The following is a 27,676-nucleotide window of genomic DNA, read 5'->3' as shown; positions in this document are numbered from 1 at the left end:
CTGGTTATCTGTTGGGTCAGCGGCCCGGGGCTTCAGTGGGCCTGGTCCCCATTCTCTGACGGTGGGGATGATTTGTTCCCTCCGTTGTCCGGGTTACCCTCTGCCACAGGATCTTTGGAGAGCCTCATCAATCTCGAGCTGTGAGTCAGTAATAATCCTCTGCATTCAACCATCCGGTTTCAGGATCTCGTCTCATCAGAATCAAAACCACCAAACAACATATTTGATAAATCCATTTTAATGGAAAATGTAAACCTTTTTGAACTTTAATGTACAAAGCATTTAACACTTGCACTTCAAAATTGAAAATTGAAGCAAGCCATGTTTTAAAAAAATACTTCACTTAATGTGTATATGTATATATTTACACTTTATAGTTAACTTTATTATTTTAACCTTTAAACCTCAAAAGTTCACAATAGTAAATCTTATCAAAAAAGCAAGACAATTCGTTTATTAAATAAATTACATCTTTTTTTAAATGTCAAAATTTTACAGCGATTAGTTTTGTTTTCATAAACTGTTGTGTAGAAGTCTATTTTTTAATTTTTTTTATTTTTTACATAATGCAACTTTACAGTCTACAACAGCTTGGCAGTTCATTTTCAGAAAATAGATTTATGGCATGAGGACTGGAGAGTGTCAATATTTCCCAAAGTCACAGGCACTAGCCTGTGTGTGTGCGTGTGTGTGTCCTCCATCACAGTAGAGATCATAACAACTGAAACCACAGAGTAAAAGAAAAGAACTATACAGCTCACATTTACATGAAGTCTCTCTTCTTCGTTGCATTTTCAGAGCTGGAACGTCTCTGCAGAGGAAGAAACAACAGTTTGAAAAAGAAAACCGAGAACAGAGAACACAGACGAGAACGTCTAGAAAACAAAAGACACGGACAAATTGGAGAGAAAAGAAGGGAAAGAAAAGAGGCAGCTGAGGCTGCTGAATGAAGCATCCTTAATCTCCTGGTTCTCTCGTCTTCTGTTTTTACTCCTTGATTTTCTGGAGCCTCGGAGATTTTGTGTTTTGCTCCTGATGCTGCTGGTGATGCTACTGAGATCAGCAAAATCTTCCTTCCCAGAAACCACAAGCAGATTAAAGTGAGCCTGTCCTCAGCAGTTCTTACAGAGGCTCTCGGGGCTCAGTCTGTCACTGATGCAGCAAGCCAAGAACAGGCCAAGGAGGTCAGAGTTCCTCCAGCGGTCCTTGGTGTCCTGCAGCCATCTCTGCTCTGGTTCCAGGCAGTGAAGCTTCAGTCTCATGGGTCCAGCAGGCACTCTGGTCCTGACTCTCCGTTTGGCTCAACAGAACATGGACTCAGCTGGGTTTGGAGTTGGCCACTAGATTGGGTCTGACAGTGCAGAGCCTCCAGCGTCATGGGAGCAGCTTTAAGCAGACCACCTTCAGCACATGATGAGGAGGGTGAGGCTGAAGACCGGCGAAGGTCGGAGGTCGTTTTGGATAGCATGGTGGAGGTTAACTAGGTGTCATGAATTCTCTTCCTTCAGATCTATGTCAGAGTTATTCCTCTTCAGTGAGCTCACCACCTCCTTCACACAGTGGTACAAGATATTCTTCACCTGAAATAGGGACAAACATCAACAATTTTATATGTAATCAAAAGATTAAACCTACATTTCTTTTGATAAATGAAAAACTTCTAAATGATTGTCGCAAATGAGCTTCATTTCTCTTCTGCTCCTACTACAGCCGAGGTGGTGAAAGTAAAACTAGCGTCTCATATGAAAAGTGTTTTTGGCAACGTCTGGTGGTCAAACTGTGTAGGTTGGGAGAAGTGAAAGTGCAGCCTGGAAAAACTACACAGAATTAGGATGACAACCAGTGATGACCAGCTTCTAGTTACTTCCTCAAACAGGTAACTGAGTTACAAAGCTCTGAAAGTAACTAAATACCATAAAAACAAAGTATTTGATTTATACTTCATGGCAGTTCGTTACCTGAAAAAAATGCTAATCTCTTAACACCAAATTAATAACTAATATTATTGTTTATAAAACAAAAACGTTTCTGCTTAGATACAATAAATTTACATTTGTTAAATTTTGCAAAAGAAAAATCTGATGTTTAATTCAAATTTTTTCTGCGCTCATTTATAGGTTATTTATTGATGAATATATTGCATGTGATTGCTTGTTATTTATTTGTTTACATCTGGTCATTTTGAACTTATCACTCTTAGGAATATATATATTTTACAAACTTTGTACTTATTACCTAAGATGGAGTAGCTTTCAACAAATAAACTATTTCCCCTTGGGGATCAATAAAGTATATTCTATTCTATTCTATTCTAGTTACTTTGTGGCACTTCCGTTACCAGAAAACATGCTCATCTCTTAGCAACAGACTAACAACAAATATTGTTGTTCAAAAAACATAAGATTTCTTTTGCTCTTTTGAAATACTATTTATCTTACACAACCTACTACTTAACTAACATTGTGCAGTTAGTGAATTTTGCAGAAAAATGAAAATGTATTTTTGTCATTGTTGGTAAATATAAAAGCTGTGGAAAAGACGAAAATATAATCTTCCCTTCACAATAAAAGTTTACATTTGGGTGTGAAATATATACATTGTATACACCACAAAGTAAAAGTTTGATTTATACTTCGTGGCAGTTCGCTATCAGAAAATAAATTCTCATCTCTTAACACCAAAATACTAACTAATATTCTTGTTTATACAACATACACTCTTGAAATACTGCTTATCTGCATAGACACAAGAAATTTACAGTTGGTAAATTTTGCAAAAGTAAAAATCAGATGTTTACTTCGTGGCACTTTGTTACCAGAAAACGCGCAACAATTTAACAACAAATATTGTTATTGTTCATAATGACTTAAAGCATAAGAATTTTAGCCTTATTTTAGCCTTGCTTTGCAAGTGACCTGAGAGAACTATTGAGGCTTTCATTTTGAAATGTTCAGTAAGCTTCATTTTAAAAGGCCTCACTAATCCCTTGTTTAATAGTGGTTCGGTTTAACCAGTCATATAATGCCCAAAACAGCAAATACTTGCTGTGAAAAATGTGAAGGCTTTTATTTTGTTGGATATGTGTTGCTGTTATTTTGACAGTCCAAAGTAGTTATCAGTTTAGGGGCATCAAGTTTCATGAGTCATATGGAACTTAATTCCTTTGCTTTACTGCTGTTTTGTCTGTAGTAAGTGTTCCTATAGTAAGCTGGCATCTCTGTGGTTCTAACTGGAAGCTTTGATCTTCTCTGTAGGAACCGAGTTCCACCATCTCTGTAGTTCTCTACATCTCTGCTCTCAGTGTTCTATTTCTATGGTAATTCATCCTCTCTGAGAACTTTCATGTGTGAGTGAGACACAGAGGGACAGACAAAATTCTATCTCTGTTTTGAGTCTAACAAAACAGTGTCAGTAAAAATTTGTTTTGATTTGAATTTGGCTCATCATGGTTACTCAAAAAGCCAACAAAAGTAATAGCACCCCTCAAGCCTTTGATATTTATATTGTGAGGGGGCACACACAATAAATGCATTGCTATGGCAGGCCCCAATTAATATAGAACTGTTTATATTTATTCCATACCAACAGGCTGCAACTGATGATAAAATTAAAGTAATCCTGTCAATCATCATAGTGCAAATTATTTTACAAAATTATGTTATAAAAAGCTGAAATGGTTTTAAAATTGAGAACTACAGTAAGTGCACAAATATAGAAATGTAAACTCTACTGCGTTCTTTAGTCTAATAATATTTGTAAAGTCTCTCAGTGGTGACGAACAGTAAAGATAGTAAAGAGGCCAGGTTTATTTTGCTCTGCTTACGTTCAAATTAGTGCCAGGATTTTAGTGAGTTCAAAATTTTAACACAATTAACTCCAATTATTATTATTTTTATTTTTTTTACATGCAAAATTCCTGAGCCGGAACCTTAGCATTGTGTGTCTCATATAACTGTAACAGCAGAACCCACTGGAAGAAGATCGGTTTCTTCTTCCAAACTGATCTGATTGGACGCTGGAAAACACTATTGTTGTGTTCAAGTAGTTCTAAAAGGAGTTAACCTATCAGCGAATCTATTTAAACCTAAAATATAGCACCTTGTGTATTCATAGATTTAACCTGGGATAATATTCATGTGAAACACCAAATGGATCCTGGCCTGTTCCTCAGGTTCCTTACCTGCAGCTTATCCTCATAGTTGACCTCCTCTTTGTTGGCACGCAGCTCCTGGGTCAGGTGGAAGGACCTGCCCACATGCTCAGGAGACACAAAGTCATTGATGACTTGGACACAGCTGTGAAGATTCTGGACCTGATGGACAAGAAGACGCACAGTTCAGCACAGGACAAATGGACCACAGTCTACCTACTGCAGAAATAATTGCACAATAAGAAAAACCTCAATGAAATGTGTGCTTGGTTGGCTTTTGTCTTGGTTGTAACCATGACTCTTGATGATACGTTTTCTACTGTTGGAGCCTCTTATTCCTCTTCAATGGTGTGGGTCCAGTAGCAGAGTGGAGTGTTTGTGGGTTGTACCCATGACAGACTGACCAAATCTTCTCTGTCACTGCCAAACAGTTTTTGGAGGAGGCAGTATGATGATGTGGGGCAGCATCTTCATCACTGGTTGTCATTGGATGTAAAGTTTGTCCCAGACAGACCAACACACCCACACTGCCTCTGAGACGAATGCTGCATGGAGAAAAGGACACCATCCCACAGCCACATAGGACCTTGTGCAGAAATTCCCAGACTTTGTCCATGTCTCTGTTGAGGTAGATGTGCCACAGCCCTCCAGGTCCCTCAGCCACCTTCGAACGCCCTCGTCGAAGGAGACACTCTCGTGAAGGAGAGTGTCAGGATGACTGGGGTTCTGTATGGTTCACCCATGTTTGTTAAATGACCCAAAAGTTAAAACTTCCAGCCTCCGATCCAACAAACGGCTCCAAACCAGAATTATCATCAGAATGATGCCTGGCATGGCAGAGAGGGTTTCACTGGTTTTTCTTTGGTGGCACCAACAAACTGAACTCTGCAGGTTGACACTGATGAATTTTTCTGACAAATGTGTCTCCATGTTGAGGGAAAGAGCGCTCACTACAACAAAGACTTAAAGACAGGAAATATCCCAGTGGCTGTGCTGTGTGGCTACCTGGTGCATGGCCCCTGCAGGGATGAGGACCGAGTCTCCCAGGAACTGAACAACAGTCCAGCCTTGAACTCCATGCTCATCCAGGAGTCGCTGGCGCTGCTTCCTGCTCAGGTACCAGCTCTGCTCTCTGATTGGGTCCTGGTCCAGACACACATCTATACCTTGCTCCTTACACAGCTGACAAAGGAAGAGAGTTTGTGAAGTGACAATATTATGTTGTGTAATATGGCACTGAATGCACTGAAGAGTCATCTGAGTCTGCTGCATGTATTCCATGCAGTTACCAACCTTGTGTAGAAATTCCCGGACTTTGTCCATGTCTCTGTTGAGGTAGATGTGCCACAGCGCTCCAGGTATCTCACTGGAGTCCTTCAGCCGCCTTCGAACGCCCTCGTCTAAATCTTCCTCCTCAAGACGCTTCAACACTCCTACAGACACAAAGTCACATGCTACTCATACAGTGCTTACCCATTCATTCTGATATCACTTTTTATCACATTTAAAGGTTCCAGAAAAACAGATAATAATAATAATTGTGAACATGGTTCTTCTACAGTAATTTTTACCCTGAAAACAGAACAGTTCAAAAGTTATTAATTCATCCCAAACATATGCATTTCCTATTTGTATTTCTTAAATAATAGGTTTTGTTCTATGTTTAATACAATTCTCAGCGGATTTTAGAAAAACTAAAAGACAATTCAGTCATACAGGCTGCTTCGTTACGTCTCAAAAAGAATCATTTAAAGTTACCAGTTTTGGATAGGACTCCGTTCCCTTTCGCCACTCCGACATAAACCAGGACAGAAACCACATCTGATACTTCAACATGAAGGTTGGCAGTTCCAAAGTCTTGATCCTGAGACGCAGCTACGCCTGCAGTGACAGACAGCCTTTAATCACTGCTGCAAAAGTGAAGGCAGTGGAAGATTACACCAGGAAAGAACATTTGAACATCCCAGGAAAAAAGCCCTCCAGAAGGAGTTTCTTTTGTGTTGGAAAGATATTGATGGTTTTATTATGGACCTTGGTCAAACAGGTCAGCAGTGTTTAGCAGAAGCTTTTCCAAACTTAAACCAGATTACTGCTGTGCATTTATGCCTGGTGCTTTGATTTCAGCCAGATGGTATAAAATTAAAACTGTCTGCCTAAAGCTGCCAACGTTGCTGGTTAGCAGGAGTGAAACACTGACAGAATTCTGTTTTTACTGACATTATAGAAAAACATTTTCTCTCTGAGGACAAGAAAAGTATTTCAAAAACATGAATAAAGAGTGGAATCTAAACCAAATCGAACTCCTCCAGTAATCTGCTGTATTTTTAGAGCCAGGACTTTTAGAGATTTCAAGATCTTTGCCACTATAATATATCTTAGCGTGATCAGTTTCCTTGGAAAAACATAATGCCTGGGGATTTAAGGGATGAAATTATAAAAAATTGTGTTAATATTTAAGAAATAAACAAATGCCATTTTAATTTCAGAATTTCAATATACAGAATGTGTATTCTACTTTATATTTCATGACTGAACATTTATGGTAAAGTTAAAGATTTAGTAGGATCTGTGACACACAGGCAGGAGTTTAGTGTTGGGTTTTGCAACAAACGATTATCAATAACACCAGAAATAATTCACCCATGGCAACAACCAGGTTACATCCAGTACACTGCAGCTTTCAAAACATCAACCATGTAGAGTTAGCAGTGTTAGTAGTGCACTGACGCTTGTCCATTTAAAGGCAAGACTCAAAATACTGATTTCGAAATACTTGAATCAAGGTTTTCCAGGAATTTTGTGTCAGTCTGTTACCATGCATCGCAATCGTCTGAAATATGTTTTCAGCCTTCATAATTGCAACAAAATAAGAATAGTTGTGTCTTTATTGTGTTAAAGAGCTAAAGAATGGGTCGTGCCGTGGTGGCGTAGTGGTTAGCGCGACCCGTATTTGGAGGCCTCGAGTCCTCGACGCGGCCGTTGCGGGTTTGACTCCCGGACCCGACGACATTTGCCGCATGTCTTCCCTCCTCTCCTTCCCCGTTTCCTGTCATCTATCAACTATCATATAAGGGACACTAGAGCCCACAAAAAAAAACCCCTGGAGGGGTAAAAAAAAAAAAAAGAGCTAAAGAATGGCTGACACTCAGCTGTAATCTGTTGTTATGTTAGATCTCTCAAGACCTTACACACTTCACCTTTAAGCTCTCAGAACATAAACACTGTATCTTCATGTGAACTCCGTCTACAATGAACAAAATCAAACTAAACCTGAGCAGTTCGTCCTGAGCTGATCCTCTTACCATATGCACAACATAGTCTTGGCCCGAGGTCAGGCCTGACAAAAAAAGATGGCAGGTGTGAGGCGAGGTTGAGGCTCCCTTCTGGATCCGAATACTCTGGCAAAGGAAGGTTCTTCATCAGGTCGTCATACCTGAAAAATATGTTTATGACAGACTATAAAATAAAGCTGGTTTTATAGAGAACTTTATCATTTTATGACTTGGATAATAGTTGTGCAGTGGAAAAAGAGAGGCCTTTGTAGAGTTGCTCTACAGAATAATGAAAACACAAAATCTAAGAAAATACATCAAATTTATGCCAAATTTAATGCATTTGTCAGAATTTCAGTTGATCTTCTGACATGCTACATGGACATTTACAAATTATCTCATAAAGTTATGATGATGCTGACTCATCATGATTTTATTAGTGCACACAGTTGATCACAGTTGGATTTCTGTTTTCAGTTAACTTATCAGGATCATCAAAAACCCATGACATCATCATCTGGGCCTTTGTAAATTGCTTTTAATGTATAATAATCAAACTGAATGCAAACGTCTGAATTTTAAAAGCTGTGAAAACTTTCTCTTGGTAATTTTTTGGCATTTACTAATCTAGAATAAGTTCAGTAATTCTCAATGAACTAAAAGAGGAAACTTTAGATTTCATTTCAAATAGTGAGAAAAAATGTCTTTATACACTGCATGAAAATATCAGTATGTTTATAAAATTTTAAAAGGTTTACCTTGATGGCATCAGAGCCATGAACTCCTCCCCAGACGGCCAGTCCTTCAGTCGGTAGACCATGGCTTCACCATCTTTGGACTTTGGTCGCTCTTAACAAGGAACAGAGTTTTAGTTACGGTAGATTAAACAAAACTAATCAAGTCAGAGTGAGATTTAATCAACCTAAACTCACTGGTAATGTCTTCAAATCCATCCCAGAACTCCTTTATTCCAGAGTTGGACACCACCTGGTCTTTGCAGTTGAGGAGGTCTCCCTGGTGGTCTGCAAACTCCTGGTTAAAGGAGTCGGCCTTCCACAAGTTGACATTCAGTCGCTTATGGATCCCCGACACCAAAACAGGCTGGAAATGCACAGAAAACAGAACAATTAACTGCCGAGCCTTTACTGCTGACGGTAAGCGTGGTAGTGGATGATTTGGACCTGACTGTACCTGTCCTTGTTTCCAGCACTCTCTGAACAGCTTCCAGTTGTTCTGATTGCGGTGATCTTTGAGCCACAGCAGCCGCCTGTTGTTTAGCCACGAGTGAGGAATGTCTGGGTACTGATTGGTGGAATCCTCCAGCACCACTGTAGGCACAGTGGCTGACTTCTTCCTTTGTGCTTTGGTGTCGTCCGTACCAACGGGGGCGGGGTTGCTGTTGTTGCTAGGGATCATGTGATCCTGCTTGGTTGACAGCTTGGTGGTGATGCTCTGGCGGCTGGCAGGGATTTTATTCTCTACCACTGAAGCAATGATGTCATCCAGGATGTTTGGCATGGTCCGGCCATCCTTTCCAGTCTGTGGACACAAAGAATATTTCAAGAAACTCAAATAAAGCAGTTTCACTGTGAATTTGAAAACCTTAAGCTTGTCTAAGGTGATGCAACAGTGTGCACTATTTAATGGGATTAATGAGCTGGTCAGTTTACCTGTGCAGCAGTAGAGTAAACAGGTGCAAAGGCAATTCCTGCATCAGTAGAACCCAGCTTGAGCTTTCCTGCAGTGGTGGTGAGCAGGTCTCTGAGCGTGGAGCCCTGCTCTGTGCTGTTAGCCACCAGAGATGGGTTTTTACACTGCTGCAAGACCCCCTCCCCGTCTTTCTCCTCTTTCACACATTTAGCTGGCACCACTGACTGCTTGTTTTCTGTTACACAAGAAGAGCAACAATTTAGCAACGTAGTTTCTGAAATTAAAACCAAACTTAAGATACTAACTGTGAGATAGTGACACACCAATAAATTTAAAAAAGTAACTTTCTTTTCTAACCTTTCTTTTCCTCCCTGGATTTCTGCTCTGCAAGGTCAGCCAGGAAGTGAAGTGGGGACTGAGACTCAGGTGGGGTGACAGGTGTACTGTCATGGTCACTGTCAGGACTGCTCCCCCCCGCATGTCCTCCGTTGGTTTCTGCCTTGGCACCTCCGTCCTCTGGGTTCTGCTGGGAGCCGGGCTCAGCCTTCACCAGAGACAGCTTGTTACTGTGGTTCAGCACGTTCTGCAGGACCTAGTGGACAGAAACAACACAGTTACATTTAAAGACAGACTGAGTTAAGTTCTATAAAGGGCTACATACATCAAATATGACTTTTAAAAAATGTGTCCGTTATTTGACATTTTGAAATTGGGCCTCTGTCTCTTTAAAAAATCCTGATCTTTTTAAAACTCTGCCTTCAGGAAGTCATCAAAGCATGGCTCCTCTATTTGTCCTATAAGTTTTTACCAATGCTGCACTGAGAAGTAGTTCTTATAATGAGCTCATCAGATGCACAGTTCCACCAGGTGTTTGCTAATTGCTGCTGGCTAGTCTGAAGGAGCTGAATGATGGACTGGCAGAGGAGGGCTGCTCTGTGAGGTGGAAGCTTGGCAACTGCTAGGACTAGGTCCAACCAGGTGTTTTACACAGCTGAATGGTTGCCATGGAGATGAAAGAATTTCTCAAACATGTATAAAAGAACCAAGGCAACACTTTAGGTATGTTTTTAATAGGGAATAGAATCAAAGTAAAGCTAAAAAAAGTATTTTATACAGAATTCTGCCTTATTAAATTTAACAGCTAGACACAGACTGAAGGTGAGAATCCTTAAGAAACATTTGAACTGTTGACTCAGTCTGTTTGCAACATGAGGAGGTCGGAAATTCTGCAGCCCATCTTGTAGTTTTATTGCCCAGTTGAGGAGTTAAATAGGATGAGGGATCAACATGATGGGAAGTCTCTTCAAATCTTCATCTTGAATTTCCATTTATTTAAAACCTAAGCTATGCTTAGAAGCAGATCACAATATGTATGTAAAAGTTCCCTCATTATGAATGAGCCTGTGGTGCGCCAGAATGGGGCAGACTGCAGTACCTGTGACACTCCATTGGTTGCTGGGAGCTTGGTGAGGACGTTCTGTTTGGTGGAACACGGACATTTAAACGGGATGCTGCTTTTGTCTCTCAGGGAGTGAATGGAGGTCACCAGCTCTGTTAACACTACAATAAAAAGAACATTAAATGTGAAAACATGTTAAAAGACAAGTGTTTCAGCAAAAACATACCATAACTATACATAGTGAAAATATAAAAATCAGTAATATCCATCACATTAAAAACAGACATGAAGCCAGCATGTAGTGTACCTTTGCCAGGGATGATCTGTGTTGGCATGAGATGCTTATGGTCATGAGGTTGACCTTTAACACACTTCAACCAGCCATACAGCTCTTTATCTAAACAGAGAGATGACACAGGTCATTAGCTTCAGAATTAGCCAACATCCGAATGATTCCAGCCCAATGTCTACAACAATACTCATGCTACTACAGACAACAGGGAACTTTAATCCTCTGGTGACTACTGTGATTGAAAAGTCTTCATAGTTAACAAAAAGCTGTGAGATAAAACTACTTTATTCCAAGTAATTTATGGAAGATTTGTCATTTAAATCTGTAGGTTACATGTTGAATTTTGAGTTTGTTTTCACAGCATTTTGGGGATCAGATGGTCTAGTGCTGCCGTCTACAAAAACAAATACTGACCTTTGCAACTCCTTCTCTCCTTGGCTTTGTAACAGTCGAGGCAGACCACAAAGCCACATTTCTGGCAGACCCAGTGGATGTTAAAGAGTGTTGCTTCACAAGCGTCACACATCTCTCTAACCCCTCTCACGGCCCGCTTCCATGCTAGCTTCGCTGAAACAGAAAAAAACATATTCTGTGTAAAAATCTGAGCAACTTTTTTACAGTCAAGGCACAAAAAGGAAATCCTGTGTGAATTGTGGCATTTTCAAATCTTTAGTGGGTTCCAAAGCTAAACTAAATCTAGCTTCACGAGTACAAACACAAACAGAAAATTCCATTATCATTTTTAAAGGAAGCCGTGCTGGAATAAGCTTACGAGATCTGCAGCTCAGGAGGATTACGTATAAAGACTTGCTTACATTTATCACTAAAAATGTAAAAGAAAAACCTGCCTTCAAATACACCTACAGTTATGAACCTCCATTTTTCCTAAAATTACATACTTCCCCATTAGAGAGCATGTTAGTTGATTTTAGTCTACTCACCATCCTTCTTGATCCAGCTCGCTGCAGTGTTTTCAGTCATCACCATCTGACAGAACTTATCTCCTATGTAACTGAGGATGTACTTGGCAGTGGTCTGGTCCAAGTGGCTGTCCTCCAGGGGCCCAGGGACCCATAAGGCCAGGGCCTCTTCGTCAAACTGGTCTGGGGTGGAGAAGCCATCCATTCGAATGACTCCATTTTTGCTGAAGGAAAGCCTGGATGGTATTAAAAATAACAGGTGAAAAGGTGAGATTTTTGAATAAAGATCAATAAAGCTCCTGAGAACACCACTGGAAGTTCAGGAAGGTTTTTGCATTATAAGAAAATAGTCTTTTTTTTAATGGGAGGGGGGAAGAACACTCCTGAAACTCAAACCAACAAAAACCTCAAATATCACAGCAATGACCTATTTATCTATGATGTCTGCACTGAAAGACAAACTCACCGTTAGGCATGACCTACTTTTAGATTAATTCATCTAATAATTATTTGACCACTTGGGGGCGCCCCTTTCTGAGCAATTTTATTTCCAGATGTTCAGTATATCTTTAAATATGAAAATTTTAAAAGTAAAATAACAGCTTTGTCTCATGTCATAGTTGAGCAGGATACTGTGAATTTCACACCCTGGATTCCAAACCATGTGCAACATTCTCAGCAGTTCATCAAACAGCATATTCTTCAAAGATGTGACAGGAATTCCTCACGTTTACTCACATAAAACACAATTTACCACCACACACAGCAAGATGGAAAACATTGCAAGGCAGTTTTACAATAAATCAGCAAGAATTAAAAAGTTAACAAAACAAATCAAGTCAAAAGTAAAAGTAGATGCCAGTGCTTCTGTGTCTCAGGAGAACCGGAGCTATAAGAGTCAGATAACAAATTTTGTTAATGATCTTTAATGTCAAGCTATCTGACAAATCACACACAGTCTGGGCCAGCTGCAGAATGACTGAAAACAGAGTGGAAACACACAATATTTTGTACAGGAGGACTGCAAAAATGGAACTATGGTGGCAATGTTGGATTATATCTCCATAAAACATGTATAGGATTATCAATAAAGCAATAAAGCAAAATCATGGAATCAAATCTGAAATAGAAAAATAATTATGCTTAAACATTTGTAACTGGACAAAGCCCATGTCATCTGAAAACCCAACTAATAAGGAAAATATTAAAAATTAAATGTCTCCTCCGGGACACAGATGGGTGAGAAGGCTATTTACCGTCTGAAATAGTAGAACCGGCAGAAGACGGGGGAATGTGCTGGCTCCTCCCCCTTTTTACTGCGGACGACCCGGCACTCTCGACACTTCTGGAGGTTAGGTCCAATTTCTGAACACGAGTCATCCTGCAGAAAGGACTCCCCTGTCTGTTTGAGCTTCTTCACTTTCCTCCAGTCTTTCAGCACAGAACGAGGGATGCCATCTGAACAGAGCACACACCAAGTCATTAGTCCTGGATGTGACAGACAGATTACACGGAAATGAATCAGAATCACAAATGTCATTCTGATTCATTTATGATGAAGCTGGCAGCCTTTGTTCCATTTGAAAACGGAAACTTTGAGACTTGAGGAAAAAAACAAAAAACATTTGTTGTTTTACTCTCATGTTTAAATGTGAACCTGTTTTAAAAGGGGGGTATTATGTAAAATGTACTTTTTTGAGCTTTATTTGAGTTTGTTCCTTTGATTCTTTCAGAAATCCTTTATGCTCTCCTGGCAGCCATTCAGAGGCGGTCTCTCATGCTCCACAGAGCGCCCCTCCCTCACTCAGCTCCTTAAAAGGAACTAGCAAACACCTGGTGAAACTGTGCGCCTGCTGAGCATAGTATATGAATTACGTGCTCCTAGGAATGGTTGTAAACGGTATCATGGAGGAGCATTGCTGTGATAAGGTGCCATAGGTGTAAGAACAGGCGCTTCTTAAAGAGACAGAAACCCAATTCAAGGCATCAAATTGCAAAGTTAAATATCTTTGAAGCCATGTTTTATATAGAGAGCATTTTTATAACAAGTGAATGTAACACTTTCTTGACTGTGCTACAAAATGCCACTATGTACCTGGATAATAAATAATACCACCTTTTCAAGAAATTTGGAAAAGGCTATTTAAGGATCCTACAAACATTCCAAGTGTCCCCTGAGGCAGCTGGGAAATGCTGCCTCAGGGGCAGCTATGCCAGTAGCTTGCCATATTTGGTGCGTGAATGGAATGGAAATGACTAATTTCATTGGAAAGCATCTTTGAAACACACTCTATAAGTCTGATGTCATTTCATTAAAAGTTCCAGACACTTCAAAATAGGGGTGCACCGATTTTAGCAGCCAGTCAATTTTCTTAATTTTGGGAGTTCGGTGTTTGGCTGATACTTACATGTTGGTAGAATTAAATTCTATCACATGTGAAGCTGATTTTACCTACAAGTCTAAATCAGCCACTACAATTGAGGGAAAATCCCAAAGGGATTAATCAATCCATCCATCAATCTATCTATCCTCTTCTGTTCTCCCATGAGAGAGGTTTGACTGACAGACCAGCTCACCAGGTCATGTCTGTATGTTTCTAGTTAACAACAGTCACCCCACTGTTGCCAGCGGAGTAACTTCCTTGCTATATTTAGCAACATTTTAGATAAAAAAATATTGGTATCGGCCAAAATCAGAATCGGCAGGTTGATTAGATGGGTAATCTGCGATCAGAAAGAAAACCGCAATCGGTGCAACCCTACTTTAAAATTCTCAGTGTTTTGCATTCTTTTTACATTTGAAGAACATTAGTGAGGGGGAAACACTTTCAAACATCAACAGTACAGGACTTACTGCTGCTTGCCAGTTTAAGCTTGGTTTTCTCACGAGCTGATCGAAAGATGCCGTTGGGCTTCACATCCTCATCGTCCTTCTCATGGTCTCCTTTCCTTTTGGCCATGTCATTCTGCTTCTTCTTATAGGTTGGTTTAGACTGGCGCTTTGCTCTGCCCTCCATCTTGCTTTCACTGGTGTCAGAGTCGTCTCCGCCACTTTCTGACCCAGAGTCATAAGAACGTTTGAACGCTCGCCTTGAGAGATGACTGGATTTCTTTTCCTCTCCACCTCCACCTGTTGATCCAGCATTCTTCCCCTCCAGGTTTCGTTCACCTTTGCTTCCAATGTCTTTGTTCATGTCCACCTCACTGGACGTGGAGGCACTGAGATTGACCGTACAGGGCTTGATCATATCTGACATGGCTGTAGTGTTGCACATGCTGGTTGTGGTGGTGAGCAGCTTCTCTGCTTTCGTGTTAGAGGAGGCCGTCGTAGAAGTCTTGTCCTCCTCAGAGTGTCGCGTTAACCAGGCTTTCTTCAGCTTGTGGTAGTTACTGGGCTGTGCTGAACCCAGCAAGGTCGATCCGGAGAACTGGCCATTAGGTAACGGACTGGACGTGCCTGGTGTTGTGCTACCAGGTGCACAGCTGGTGTTACTAATCTCACCTGAGGAGATTCCGCTAGTACAAGGTGGAGGGGTGGAGCTGTGACTGGGTGTCTTTTCAACTGGATCCACAATTGATGAAGTGTTTCCAGTGGGCAATGATGCAGGACCAGCAGGGAGGTTGGTCTTAGACTGGGCTGCAGCCAAGGCAGCCTTGTGCTTTTTGAGATGTACAAAAGAGGACAAGTTAGGCTGGTTAGAGACAGTAATGGGACTAGAAGCTGAGGTGTTGCTTTGAACAAGTAGGGCTGCTGCTGCCGAATTAGTCAGAGGCAAAGACAGTCCTGGTGATATGGAGTGCGAGTCAACACCTTCTCCTGAGAGGCTGGGCAGCCAGCCTCCAACACCAGGTTTAAGGTTTCCAAACTCAGCTGAATATCCTGACTTTGGTGGTTTATTCTGAACATCAACAGCTGGTGAGAACACAACAGGGGACCTGCACATAGAGTTTGTATTGCTGACACCTACAGGTCCCTGATAGCTTTGCATGGAGGTGGCTTTATACGGAACAGAAACGTCGTCCATGTTTGAGTTGACTTGAATAACTCTGCCTCCTCCAGCTTCTTGAGCAGCCTCCCTCAGACGTGGACATTCCCCTGGGAGCCTCGAAGGGTAGGACATAGAAACCTCCCTATGCACCGTAGCACCAGATTTGTTAGCACCAACTGGACTTTCATACCTAACTGACGTAGCTGGACGTACAATGACGGAGGCCATTGCTGCTTGAGGCTTACCCCTCAACACATCTGTGTCTCTACAGAACACACTTCCTCTTTCTTGAATCAGATCTCTACCACGCCATCCATCTGTCATAACATCCCCACTGATAGCGGAGGCCACTGAGGTGATGGCAGCACCGATTCCATGGACTTTAACATCCCTGAGTTCTGGCACCAGCGTGGGAGGCTTCTGCTGCTCTGCTGATGTTTTGGTGCCAGCTGTTGGTAAGCTAACTGGCTGGATGGGTGTGAGGGTCGGGGGTGACAGACGTCCACCATAGCCCGCTTTGTCCCTCTCTCTGTCCTTCTCTCGCTCTGCCGTCTCTTTGCGCTCCAAAGACAGCTGTGTGGGTGGATGGTAGACAGGAGCTCGGTACAGAGACGGCATTGCCCTGAGCTGGTGTTGCTGATGCTGATGATGGTTGGAGACCAAGGACAAGGGGGACGACGTGGAGGTGGTATTGGAGGCGGCAGGACTGTGGCGATCCTTCCTGTCCATGCTCGTCAAATGTTGATGAGGGATAAGAGTAGCCTGCTGGCTGAGCTGCTCAGTAATTTTCCCTGCTAAACCCTCCCCTCCCTCTGGTTGGTGCTTTATAAGAGGAGGAGGCTTAGAGAGAGAAGCTTTGGAGCTGTAACTAACCAAGGACTGACTTCCCTGGCTTTGCACAGCCGCCCCAACGCTGAGCCCCACTACTTTGTCATAGTAAGAACTTTGCTCCTTGGAGGGATACAGCCTTGGAGGCTCATTCACAACACTGTTTGAGATTGTGGTGTAGTAGCTGCTTTTTTCTGGCTGGATGACGTGGGGGTGAGTGTGGCTGGTTTTTGGACTTGAAGAGGCAAGAGCTGGTATCCGGACAGGGAATGCTGGCTCTTTGCTCCTGTCCCTGTCCAACCCGGGGTCAGAGGGCCGCAGAATCTTAGCAGTGAAAGGCGCAACCTCAATGCTCTCCTTCAGGATTTGACGATTCTCCTCCTTGTATTTAATGGTCCGGTCTGCAGCATGAAGTACTTCCTGAAAATTGAAAATCCACATATTGTCAGAAATTACAAAATTGTATTAAAACAACTTCATCCAACAACATGAGGGTAGCTGATTTCCGTTTCCTGGGGGTCCACATTGAGCAGGGCCTCACATGGAACATGAACACCTTCGAGCTGATAAAAAAGGCCCAGCAAAGACTGAACTTCCTGAGGGTTCTCAGGAGGAACAACATCAAGGACAAGCTGCTGGTGTCCTTCTACAAGTGCTCCATAGAGAGCATACTGACCTACTGTATCTGCATATGGTATAACAGCAGCACTATGGCTCAAAGGAAAGCTCTCCAAAGGGTTGTGAATACAGCCAAAAAAAATCATTGGCTGCCCTCTCCTCTCACTGGAGGACCTGCACAGCGACCGCTGTCTAAGAAAAGCACAACACATCACAAAGGACACTTCTCACCCCGGACCTTCTCTGTTCACACTGCTGCCTTCAGGCAGAAGATACAGAGCAACCAGAACAAGAACCAACCGTCTCAGAGACAGTTTCTACCCGACAGCAATAACAAAACTAAATGCAATCAAAAACAACCATTAATCATCATAAATGATGTATGTGAGAATGTGGCTGTTCTTATTTTTTTTATTTATTTTTTTGCCAGTTGTTTGTTGATTCTTGCATTGTGTGTGAATTGTGAGACAGTTATTTTTTGTTTTTGGGCATGTGCACCGACTGATGGCACCTTTTGAATTTCATTGTCCTTGTGACAATGACAATAAAGATTTATCTTATCTTATTAAAATGGTCAAAACTACAATAAAAGACCCATTCATTAATTCAAACTGTTTTATATTCTACATTTATTAATAGTTCTTTGTGCTTTTTTTCGTTTTCATCTTCTGAACTTTTCTCGTTAAGTTTATCACAACTTTTAATGGGCCTTTATGTCTGAAGTGAAAGCTATAATATTTTTAAATGTCTAATAGGTACAGTAGTTTTATTTATAAATTCTGCCACAACTCATGATCTGGTTGTGACCAGAACTGAAAATGAGTTTGAAATTCCTGCTGTACACCTTTCTGTTATTAAAGGAAAACACCTGAGACAGTCTTCAGACCTACAATAAATTATTCTTTTCTTCCTTTTTTCATAAAAACATAGAATGTTAAAAATCACAACATTTAAAATTTACAATAACATTATTAAGCTATTGCAATGGGAACAATGCTAAATGTTTTTGTTTTTATTCACATTTGTAAATTCTGTCTGTTTACCATCAAAAACATACACAGCATTCAGCAGTGAATGTCCTCACACTGTTGGCTTGTGCAGCCACAAAGAAAGCAGTGGTGACAGATGAACAAAACGTGAATATGTTCTGAAGATGAGCTTTTAACAAATCTTAACTGAAATGTTTAAAGCAATGCTGTGAACATTACCTCTTGGTAAAACAGGTTCGGCTGATTTGAAGCAGTAAAACTCCTATGTGTTGTGATCTTTTTTAAATCACAGCTTTTCCTTTTCACTAGAAAAGCAGGTTTTGTTATTTATGTAACAAAACATGCGTAATAGGAGATTATTTTTACAACAGAATATGAACCAGATGAAGCTAAAACTGCTATTTGAAGAGTTCTGGTTAGAACATTTTTACCTTTTTAATCCTAAAACTATTTGTATAGTTTTGGTTTAATTACTGCTCTGAGTATGTCGGTTTTGAAGCAAATGGCCTTATTTGAGTCTGAATACTCCAGTTAACTATTATTTGATTACTAAATGAGTTGTTATAAGTTTAAATGTCTAAAGTATGTAAAATGTTCATTATATTTTTTAACCTACATGATTTCCAGACTGAAATCAATTTCTTATGAATCATCTTGTAATTTGTAAATAATGATTACATGATATAGAATTGTGCTCTCTTGTGTGAGATCTGGAGATTTTCCTAAAAAAGAAAATGACTGGTTCAAGAAAAGTTTAAGTGGCAGTAGTACCTCTCAACACAAATGTATTTTACTTCATCAGGTAAATTCATATGCTGGAAGAGGAGTTCATTTTTATTCAGAATCATGTTTATTATGAATTTAGGGAAGACATGAAAGGGTGCCCTCTGTCTACCTGGGTCCAACACCCAACATAATACCTGCCCATCTATGGCAGCACTGGCCTCTCTTAAACAATGCTGATCCAGCTGCTGGAGGCACACGTGTCACTATTTCCAGGCTGGCAACCACTGACTGGTCCTGAGATATTGCTTCTCATTGGATTTAAAATGTTACTGAAAGAACCTTAATAATATTATGAAAAGTTATACTGCATTGCCTAGATGTTGTTTGGGTAAAACCATCCAGAATTTTCTTTACTGTCATTTTAAAAACTTTGTGCACACACCTTCATTTTCAAGTAAAACGCCTCAAGTCCAAGTCGAGTCCATCAAGTCAAATCTAAAGCCACTGAATCTGTAACTAGAGTCTGACTAGATTCAAACTCACAACTTGAGTTATTTCTGTTATTTAGAAAGCCTTTAGTGATGATGGCTTTGTAAAGAAATCATCATTGATTATGCACTTGTGCACTTTGACTGCACAAGATGTCACAGCGCAGCTACATACCTGTGTATTTGTCAGGCGGGCTTTGCTGTGTGGATCCAGGTAAAGGCGGTGCAGGTGGACATCTTTTCCTGTTGGAGTACGACTTCTGTCTGTCTGGTCTGGTTTTATTTGAGCAAAGATTAAATTCCTGACAGGATCCACAAAACCCTTTTTCTCCACATCTCTGCACACAGACAATAGAAACAAGTTAAAGCAGATGCTTTTGCCTGAAATCTCATCATAAAATATTTTGCAACCCTTTTTAAATGTTAATGGTGGTTAGATAAGCAACAGTGGTTTGTGTATCCTTAATGCTCCATTTTGAAAATACATTAATCATTAGAAACATAGAACTACTGATAGCCAAGTTTTTTTTAGAAGTTTTGTTAAGAATAGAAGGTTTTACACAAGCTATTGTTGGGTTTTAACTCAAAACAGACATTACTCTTAATTAATCACCTTTAAGACTATTTTTTAGAAAATAAAGTTAAAGATTTATTGTCTTACTCTTTATGAACATCCATGGCAGTCTTTGACATTGATGGGTTGGTATGCGTGCTGATCTTAGCAGAGGGGCGGTGAGCGTCAGCGCTGGCTGGCCTGACTGGAATGTGGTTCAGTAAACCGAGACCATCAGTGGAACTACCAGCAGCCTGATGCAGCCATGGACTGGCAGTGTTCTGCACAGGACAAGCAAAACCCAGACAGGACAACACTTTACCATCACTGGTAAATGGCTACAGCAGGAACAAAGTAAATACAATAATACTAAAACTTAAAGAAAATGTTTTAAAGCAATAGTATGCAACATTTACAAAAAATGTTTTTTACATATTTGTAAAAGTTATGTCATGACAGTGCAATATAAGAGAAATAAATGTGAAAAAACAAACTCATGCTCCTCTGCCTTCTCCCAGTACTACCTGCAAAAATACACAGCTCAGTCAAAAACAACCAATCAGAGTCAGGAGGAGGGTCTTAGCGCAGTCAATCACTCTTATGCTCAGACCCTCCCATTTGCTTTCTGCTGAGCTACAGGTGAGTCACTGCAGCATAGCCTGCCACGAATGCTATGGTCATTTAGCATAGCCACTGATGACGGCGGTTAAACAACAACAAAAAAAAAAAACAGTTTTCCTATCTGTTAAATTGCCACTCTGCCATTACCACATTTAGCACGATGTACATGAGGTTGACAGCTCTAAGCCCCGCCTCCTGGCTTTGATTGGTTGTTTCTGTCTGGTATTAGTGCAATAGCAGCTCAGGGAGGAGGTAGAGAAGCTTAATTTTTTCCACAGATTATTGGTCTCAAACCATGCTGTCACAATATAGTGATAGTTCTAATAAATATGGAAAAAATATGTTTTTGGAAAAGTTACATACTGCAGCTTTAACAATTACGTGCTACTTTGTAAGTTTATGTCCTACAATCCCAAAGAAATACAAGCTAGATGTGCTTCAAACCCCCTGAATTCTGAGCATTACACCTACCCTCCTTAAAGACGCCTCAGAATTCACAGTGACGGGATTTTCAGAGTGCACCCATTTAGCAGTTGGTGGGAGGCTGAGTCCTGGGGGGTACGGAGGTGGCGTTCCATTAGGGTAAGGCCATATGATGGGGAACAAACTAAGACTTGCTGCTCCACCATGACCCTGAAAACAGAGGGAAGGTTTAGTGGACCCTTTCCCCAACGCAACATTTCAGAATAAGAAAGAAAAGGATGAGTTTAAAACAGTGGAGGTATTATTGTGGTTCTTATATCAGGTCACACACCTGCAAGAACTGCTGCTGATGTGTGGCTGCTGGGTGAGGAAGGGCAAGGTGGCTGAGACCGCCTGGGGAGTCCAGCCGAGGGTGTCCTGCAAACAGAGAGCCTGGGGGAGGATGCATAGCTGGGAGCATTCCAGGGGGTAGGAGGTGTGGATGAGGGAGGGGTGAAGAGTGAGGAGGAGCGAGGAGATGAGAGGCACCATGGGAATGGGATGCAGATGTTAGGCAAGGGGAGTGTGGAGAGGGGGGGTGCAAGGGGTGCAGGTGGGGATGCAGATAGGCTGCCACATGGTTGGAGGAGTTAGATGGAGTGACAGAGTTATCTGAGTCTGAGCGAACTAATGCTGGGTCCCTGTAAACAGTGAAGGTCTCGTTCTTGTCGATGATCAGCGGACTCTTTGTGCTGCCACTCGCACTGACTCCACCCGCCTCTGACCGCAACCCCACTGGCTTGAAACCAGAGCGTTGAGGTTCCACTAAGTCCACCTTGATGGGCAAGCGAGCGCTTGGGGATGGGGAGGAGTCGGGGTACCTCAGGACTTTATGCTTACTGACCTCAGGAGTAGTGTTTGCTTTGGGTTTGGAGATGTCCAGGAGGCCTGGGTGGGGTTTAGCTTTAAGAGGCTCCACTGGGTTCGGGTTGGGATACGACTGGTTATGAGAGCTGCTGGGGGGCTGGGATTTCTGAACAGGACTGGATGTGTGGCTGGGGCTCACTTTGGATTTGACCAAGTCCAGGGAGGGGGTGGGGGTTTTGTGGAGGGGGGGTTGCTGCTGTGGAGGTTTACTGGAACCCTCAGATAGAGAAAGTGGAACTACATGGGGGGCAGCTGTATATTGTTGCATCTGTTGTGTGTGTTGTTGCTCATGCAGTTGCTGTTGCTGTTGCTGATGATGAAGCTGATGAGGAGAAACAACAGTTTTCTCCTTGTCCACCAGGGGCGTAGTTTCCGCTATGGATGAGACCGGCCTGGAAACACACAGGACAAAAGGAACTTTAACAAATCTGCTGATTTCTTCAACAAAAGGAAAAGAACATGTGAGTTCCAAACACACTCCCCAAACAGTGATGTTTTAACCACTAGAAAGACAACAGACACGTCATTCTGCCTTGCTTTAGGGCATTAATGATGTATCAAATCATTCAAATAACCAAATTATTAAAATTCTTCATGGCAAATTATTTGCTGCTGAGTTGGTGTTTCAGTGCCCAGCATGTGTGGAGCAAATAGTTCTGTAGCTAATGCTTAGCATAAGTGCAGCTTTACAGATGAATTTTCTACTATCCTCATCACAACAAATAGGTGTGTGTCTGTGTGTGACAAAGGTGTCAAAGAGCTGTTGCTCACAAGGACACAAAATACATAAGTGGCTGTGTGTGGAAAGTAAGAGTTCATCTATTAAACTGTTTAACAGATGAGCTACGACTAAAGATGAATACGACTTAAGTATTTTTATTTTTTTTACCCCTCCAGGGAGTCTTTTGTGGGCTCTAGTGTCCCTTATATGAAATGATAGTAGGCTGACAGGAAACGAGGAAGGAGAAAGGGGAAGACATGCGGCAAATGTCGTCGGGTCTGGGAGTTGAACCCGCGACGGCCGCGTTGAGGACTCAAGGCCTCCAAATATGGGTCGCGCTAACCCCTACGCCACCACGGCACGCCCGACTTGAGTATTTTTGATAGTGTCTTTTTCAGCCTGATGCTTTATTATTTTTATTATTAAACTGAATATAATTTCAGATTTATGTGTAATTTTTGTCCAGGTTGACTTAAAAAATAGTTATTTGTATGACAGATAAATTTTCTAAACTACAGAAAAGTAATTGTTAGGAATACGCATGTAAGAAAATTTGGACCAATATTGATGTTATGGCAGAGTTTACCAATATTTTATTTTTTACTTGATTTCTAGATAAATCGACAGAATAATCAATATTATTGATTATAATATTACTAAAATAATTACTAAAATAATTGCTTTACAGCAGCCCCAGTATGTGTAACTGATCCTGGATCAACAATCTTTTCTTCTCAGAAAAAGATACTTAGAGAAGACACCATACTTAAGTATGAGTACAAATACATGTGAAAAAAGACTTCTTTTGAACTAAGTTTAAAAAAAACACAACAGGTTTTGAAGTTTACTTAGGTAGGGAAAAAATCTACATGTTCACTTTTAAAGATACAAAATGACTTGATAAGACAAAAAAAAGTATTAGGCATCAAGAAGTTCTCTTCTTTTGCTTTCCTTAGCTTTGTTGGTATAGTGAAGATAAATTAAATAAAAACCTCCTTTATAAAAAAAAATTATAAAATATCATGGGTGAATGCTAGTTTTTCTTCAAACAGGAGAATTTAGTTTGAACTGTACAAAGCTCATTCATGGACAGCTTGATGCGTTTCGGAGCTTTGGTTCGGTTTCATGTTCTTTGAAGACGACATGATTTCTGTCTGCACGGCACATTTTCCTGTTTCTCCAACTTTTACATCGTATTGATTACATAATGGAGTCATTTGCAATAATGTAAGGAATAGAAAATACAAATGTTTCTCTTGAAATGTAGGGAGTAAAAGTAAAATACTGTACTTCATTATACATACTGACATTTATACGTGAAGTACAGTAACAAAGTACATTTACTTCATTACTTGCCACTTGTCGACCGTGCGAACTAAGCTTTTGAAGTCAGTTTTAACATCCAAGCAACCAACAAATAAACCAGCTTAATGAAATTAAGTTAGCATAATTTTTTATATTTATTCTTTCCCTTTATGTAGAAGACTTTAAGTAGTACACTAATTTTTCTTTAAAACTCATGCATGTTCTGACACAATAATATTTTTTAATTTGCATTTAATTTTTTAAACACCTTTTCTGTAGGAAGTAAATATTCTGAAAGTCAAATGGATGCAATGAGTCAGCTGGCTCTGCTAGTTGCAGTGGGATTTGGTGAAAACCTACATAATTAAATAATAAGTGGTTTCTGAGCTGGATTGTTTTACTCAGCATACACAAGGGATTGGTTGAGTGCATATATTCTTTCCATTTCATTTATATCTTTAGTAATTCTTATGCTTTTACGTGGCCAGATGGAAATTTTATTTGTCTCTTTAGCATTGCTTTTTCTGCTGGATGAACGTACCAGGAAAACACCAGAGGCTCACCTCATGACCTCAGCTGGGGTAAACTCCACTTTGCCGTTTAAACTTTTGGGCAATGTAATGCTGCCTCCAGTAACTCCCGGTGGCTTCATGAGTGAGTCCACCTCTGCTCTGCGGCACCCCTCCGGTGGGGACGGGGATGTGGGTACAGGAGGTGAGGAGACGGGGGAGGGGTTGAGGGGGAGGTACGGGGAGAGGGCCACCGACTCGTCTTTCTGGGAGGCGAGCAGCGCCGAGACCGCCTCCGAGCTCTCCTGGTGCACGGTGGCCTGAGCGTCGTCTGTAATGTCAATCACGTTATTGCCATGGAGCTGGGACAGTGATGGAGTCTGGGATGGAGATGATGCTGGAAGACAAATATTAAGCAGGGTGAGAAGCTGGAAGCAGCTGACAACCCTACCTTTTACAGTGCAGGCTGCAGCCTACCTTTTACAGTGTTCTTGGTGTTCTCCCCAGCTCCACTTTGGACCATGTCAGGTATGAGAGACGCTTGCTGCAGTGGAGACTGGGTGATCCGAGTCACTGCCTCCAATTCCTCCTCTTCATTTGTCAGAATTTGACCTGAATCTTTTACTGCACTTTTCTTAATGTCCTCAGCTGCTCGGAGCTCCACCCACGGAGACAAGCACCTGATGAAAGACGAGGTATCGTTCATTTTGGGTCCCTTTAACACTGGCTTCTCCTCGTCTTCCATTTTGGAAATGGCACTTTTTATCACATCACTGCTTCGAGTCTTTAGCTCATTCTCAGAGTTAGGCTCAGAGGAAGAGGAGGAGGACGACGAAGATGACGAGGATGATGAAGAGGAGGAACAGCATGATGAGTGGGTGATCCTCTTGTGTGGGTTTTCTGAGTCACTGCTTTCTGACAGATCTGAAGTCATGTCAGCCTTCAGTCTCTTCAGACCTGCTTTCTTCTCATCTTCTTCACCTTTCCTGCGTTTGTTTGCAGTCTGCTTTACCTTGGCCTTAGATTCTGGGCAAATGAAAACAATAACTGTTAGTTTTATCATGTTACATAAACATAGAATCTCAAAACTTCAGTTTAGATAAAAGACAATATATCTGGAGAGGAAAACTTGACCAATAGTAAAGTAAAAAGAGATTTTTCCCAGATGTTTAAAAGGACAATAAGAGGGGAGGGCTGTTTAGTGGGTTGCAAAATAAAAACATTGACAGGTGAATAAAGGAATTGGATAATAAGGAGACAAAGTCAAAGAAAAAATATCGACTGCTGATTTGCTTGACTTAAAATACACGATAGCAGATGATATCAGTGCTGTGTGACCATTTGACCCAGAGCAGAAAACATGATCATGCACATATTTAACCCTGGACAGCTGCACCTCATCACACCATGGCCTCCCTCCATGTAGAGGTATTTAGAAGGTAAAGTTGAAGGCCTCATCTCATCACAATCTCTTTAAATGTTTTATCTAATTTGGATCTAAGATCCAGATTGTTATGGCCATTTAGTGTGCGTGTTTTGAAAACAAACATGACTGAGAAACGAAAAGAGCCAGAGGCTGCATCCTGGGAGAAGGAGTAGCAGGTGAAATACAACCTGCTAGAATGGCTTTCTGTTAAAAATGATGTTAATGAGGAGAAGTGCAGCAAGGATCTGGTTTTGGTGGGAGATCAGCAGCAGTGAATATGTTGACAATTCTGTTATCTGGACACATGAGGGGGTGAAAGAGTCAGAAGACTGAGAAGGTTGGCTGGACTGAGCAGCTGACTGCCTGGGTCAGCCACACTGCTGTGATGACACCTGCAGTAACTGGTTACTATGTATGATAAAATGAGCATTTTTCTGTTGTTAACTTATTGGTTGTATCAATAGTCTGGTGATGAAAGAAAATACACTTGATCAAATAATTCAGTGGATTTATGAAGACTTGATAAAATGTACGTATTTTCTGCGACTACAGAAAAAAACTTGGAATACAATTTTTCACAGAAGGGATATCTGTGTGTAGGGAGTAAGACAGCAAAATGTGGTAAAATTGAAATGTGAATACTTTTCGGATTAACTACAAATGTACATTTCTCAAATGTCAAACTTGCTCTCACCTCTCCCAGTGGTTTCCTCTCTCCGGTCCTTGTCCTCCTCAGGAACGCTGCTGTCAGAGCCTTTCCTCCTGGAGGAGCGGCCACCGCGCTGCTCTCTCTGCTCTCGCCCGCTGCCGCCGGGTGAGTGGTACGACTGGCTGACCGTCTGCTGCGTTTGCTGCGACTGACTCTGCTGCTGAGGGGCCAGAGGCCCCTGGGAGCTCTTAGGGCTGGGTCCGGATGACATCATAATGGGACGGGGGCTGTTGGCCTGGGCTCGTGTGTAATGACTCTGTTAGAATAAAAGGAGTTAGACATGCGCTTTAACAAAAATCAACATCAGAGATTTAACACAAACTGCCTCATCATCAGATTAAAGCTTGTAGTTTATATCTGTACTGACCACAGCTGCTTTCTGACTTCTGTCTTTAAGACATAAAAATCCTCTTCAACAACAAAACTGAATTTTCTTTTGACTGTCACTTGAAGATGACCTTTGTACCACTATTGGTTGACGAGAGCAGCAAAATGTCACTGGAACTGAATGAATGAGCAGAGCCCTATCTGTTTAGGTCATGTTTCAGACAAACCTTCAGTGCAAACAGTGTCACTGAAATCATCCAAGAATCTAAATGCTGATAACACACTAGGTGGGATATGATGAGGAGCAATACTAAAGTCATAATGGATATCGATACAAAACTTCAACATTACAGGTGCAAGATGAACTGGAGGTTTTAGTCTATTCTATGGTTGAACCAGTGATACGCCGGTGTTTCAGACCTGAAACATCTGTGAGCGGTATTATGGGATTGCGGAACAAGCGTGGCATGGCAATGTGAAACAAAGTGAACACACAACAATAACTGGAAGCTGTGGGTGTGTAGAGAACAGAATCACCGTCTGATCCTCCAGCATGTCTGATCTGAGAAATGAGCTGCAGATAATAGCATGAAGGAGAAAATGCTGCAATTTTCTCCTTGTTTTTAAAGCAGTGGTCAGAATGAGAACTGCAACAAAACCAGATGTGGGGGAAATGTTTGACATACATATCGCTCAGTTGTAGACCCCAGCTGCAGTCTCTAAAAGAAGGCAGGTATGTGACCTCCATAGATCAACTTGTATGATATGAAAGGACAAAGTGATTAAAGTGTGAATTTATAGTGGAACGATGAATGAAAGGGGTCAAAGCTATGATTAACAATGAGCACTTGTCTA

The 27,676-nt window shown here is 41.2% G+C and overlaps 1 protein-coding gene across 1 annotated transcript in view; it reads right to left on the bottom strand.

The window, feature by feature from the left end:
- Positions 1 to 555: 555 nt before the first annotated feature.
- jmjd1cb (jumonji domain containing 1Cb) overlaps positions 556 to 27,676 on the bottom strand; it is a 122,783-nt gene continuing 95,662 nt past the window's right edge. Inside the window, exons 8-31 of the mRNA XM_028026981.1 lie at positions 26,480 to 26,750; positions 24,837 to 25,385; positions 24,414 to 24,756; positions 21,250 to 22,216; positions 20,967 to 21,128; positions 19,983 to 20,155; positions 19,497 to 19,659; positions 14,538 to 16,920; positions 12,940 to 13,141; positions 11,705 to 11,919; positions 11,178 to 11,330; positions 10,779 to 10,868; positions 10,508 to 10,632; positions 9,430 to 9,664; positions 9,093 to 9,307; positions 8,614 to 8,961; positions 8,355 to 8,523; positions 8,181 to 8,271; positions 7,453 to 7,583; positions 5,909 to 6,031; positions 5,444 to 5,583; positions 5,156 to 5,332; positions 4,181 to 4,312; positions 556 to 1,580 (exon numbers count right to left, since the gene is read on the bottom strand). Of these exons, the coding sequence (XP_027882782.1) occupies positions 1,488 to 1,580; positions 4,181 to 4,312; positions 5,156 to 5,332; positions 5,444 to 5,583; positions 5,909 to 6,031; positions 7,453 to 7,583; positions 8,181 to 8,271; positions 8,355 to 8,523; positions 8,614 to 8,961; positions 9,093 to 9,307; positions 9,430 to 9,664; positions 10,508 to 10,632; positions 10,779 to 10,868; positions 11,178 to 11,330; positions 11,705 to 11,919; positions 12,940 to 13,141; positions 14,538 to 16,920; positions 19,497 to 19,659; positions 19,983 to 20,155; positions 20,967 to 21,128; positions 21,250 to 22,216; positions 24,414 to 24,756; positions 24,837 to 25,385; positions 26,480 to 26,750 (7,650 nt within the window). The 3' untranslated portion in view covers positions 556 to 1,487. The remainder of the gene's footprint in view (positions 1,581 to 4,180; positions 4,313 to 5,155; positions 5,333 to 5,443; positions 5,584 to 5,908; positions 6,032 to 7,452; positions 7,584 to 8,180; positions 8,272 to 8,354; positions 8,524 to 8,613; positions 8,962 to 9,092; positions 9,308 to 9,429; positions 9,665 to 10,507; positions 10,633 to 10,778; positions 10,869 to 11,177; positions 11,331 to 11,704; positions 11,920 to 12,939; positions 13,142 to 14,537; positions 16,921 to 19,496; positions 19,660 to 19,982; positions 20,156 to 20,966; positions 21,129 to 21,249; positions 22,217 to 24,413; positions 24,757 to 24,836; positions 25,386 to 26,479; positions 26,751 to 27,676) is intronic.

Source organism: Xiphophorus couchianus, chromosome 9, assembly GCF_001444195.1.
Source record: "Xiphophorus couchianus chromosome 9, X_couchianus-1.0, whole genome shotgun sequence".
Lineage (NCBI taxonomy): Eukaryota > Metazoa > Chordata > Actinopteri > Cyprinodontiformes > Poeciliidae > Xiphophorus > Xiphophorus couchianus.
Note: the sequence above shows the minus strand (reverse complement) of the source record. Positions and strands in the feature narration are given on the sequence as shown.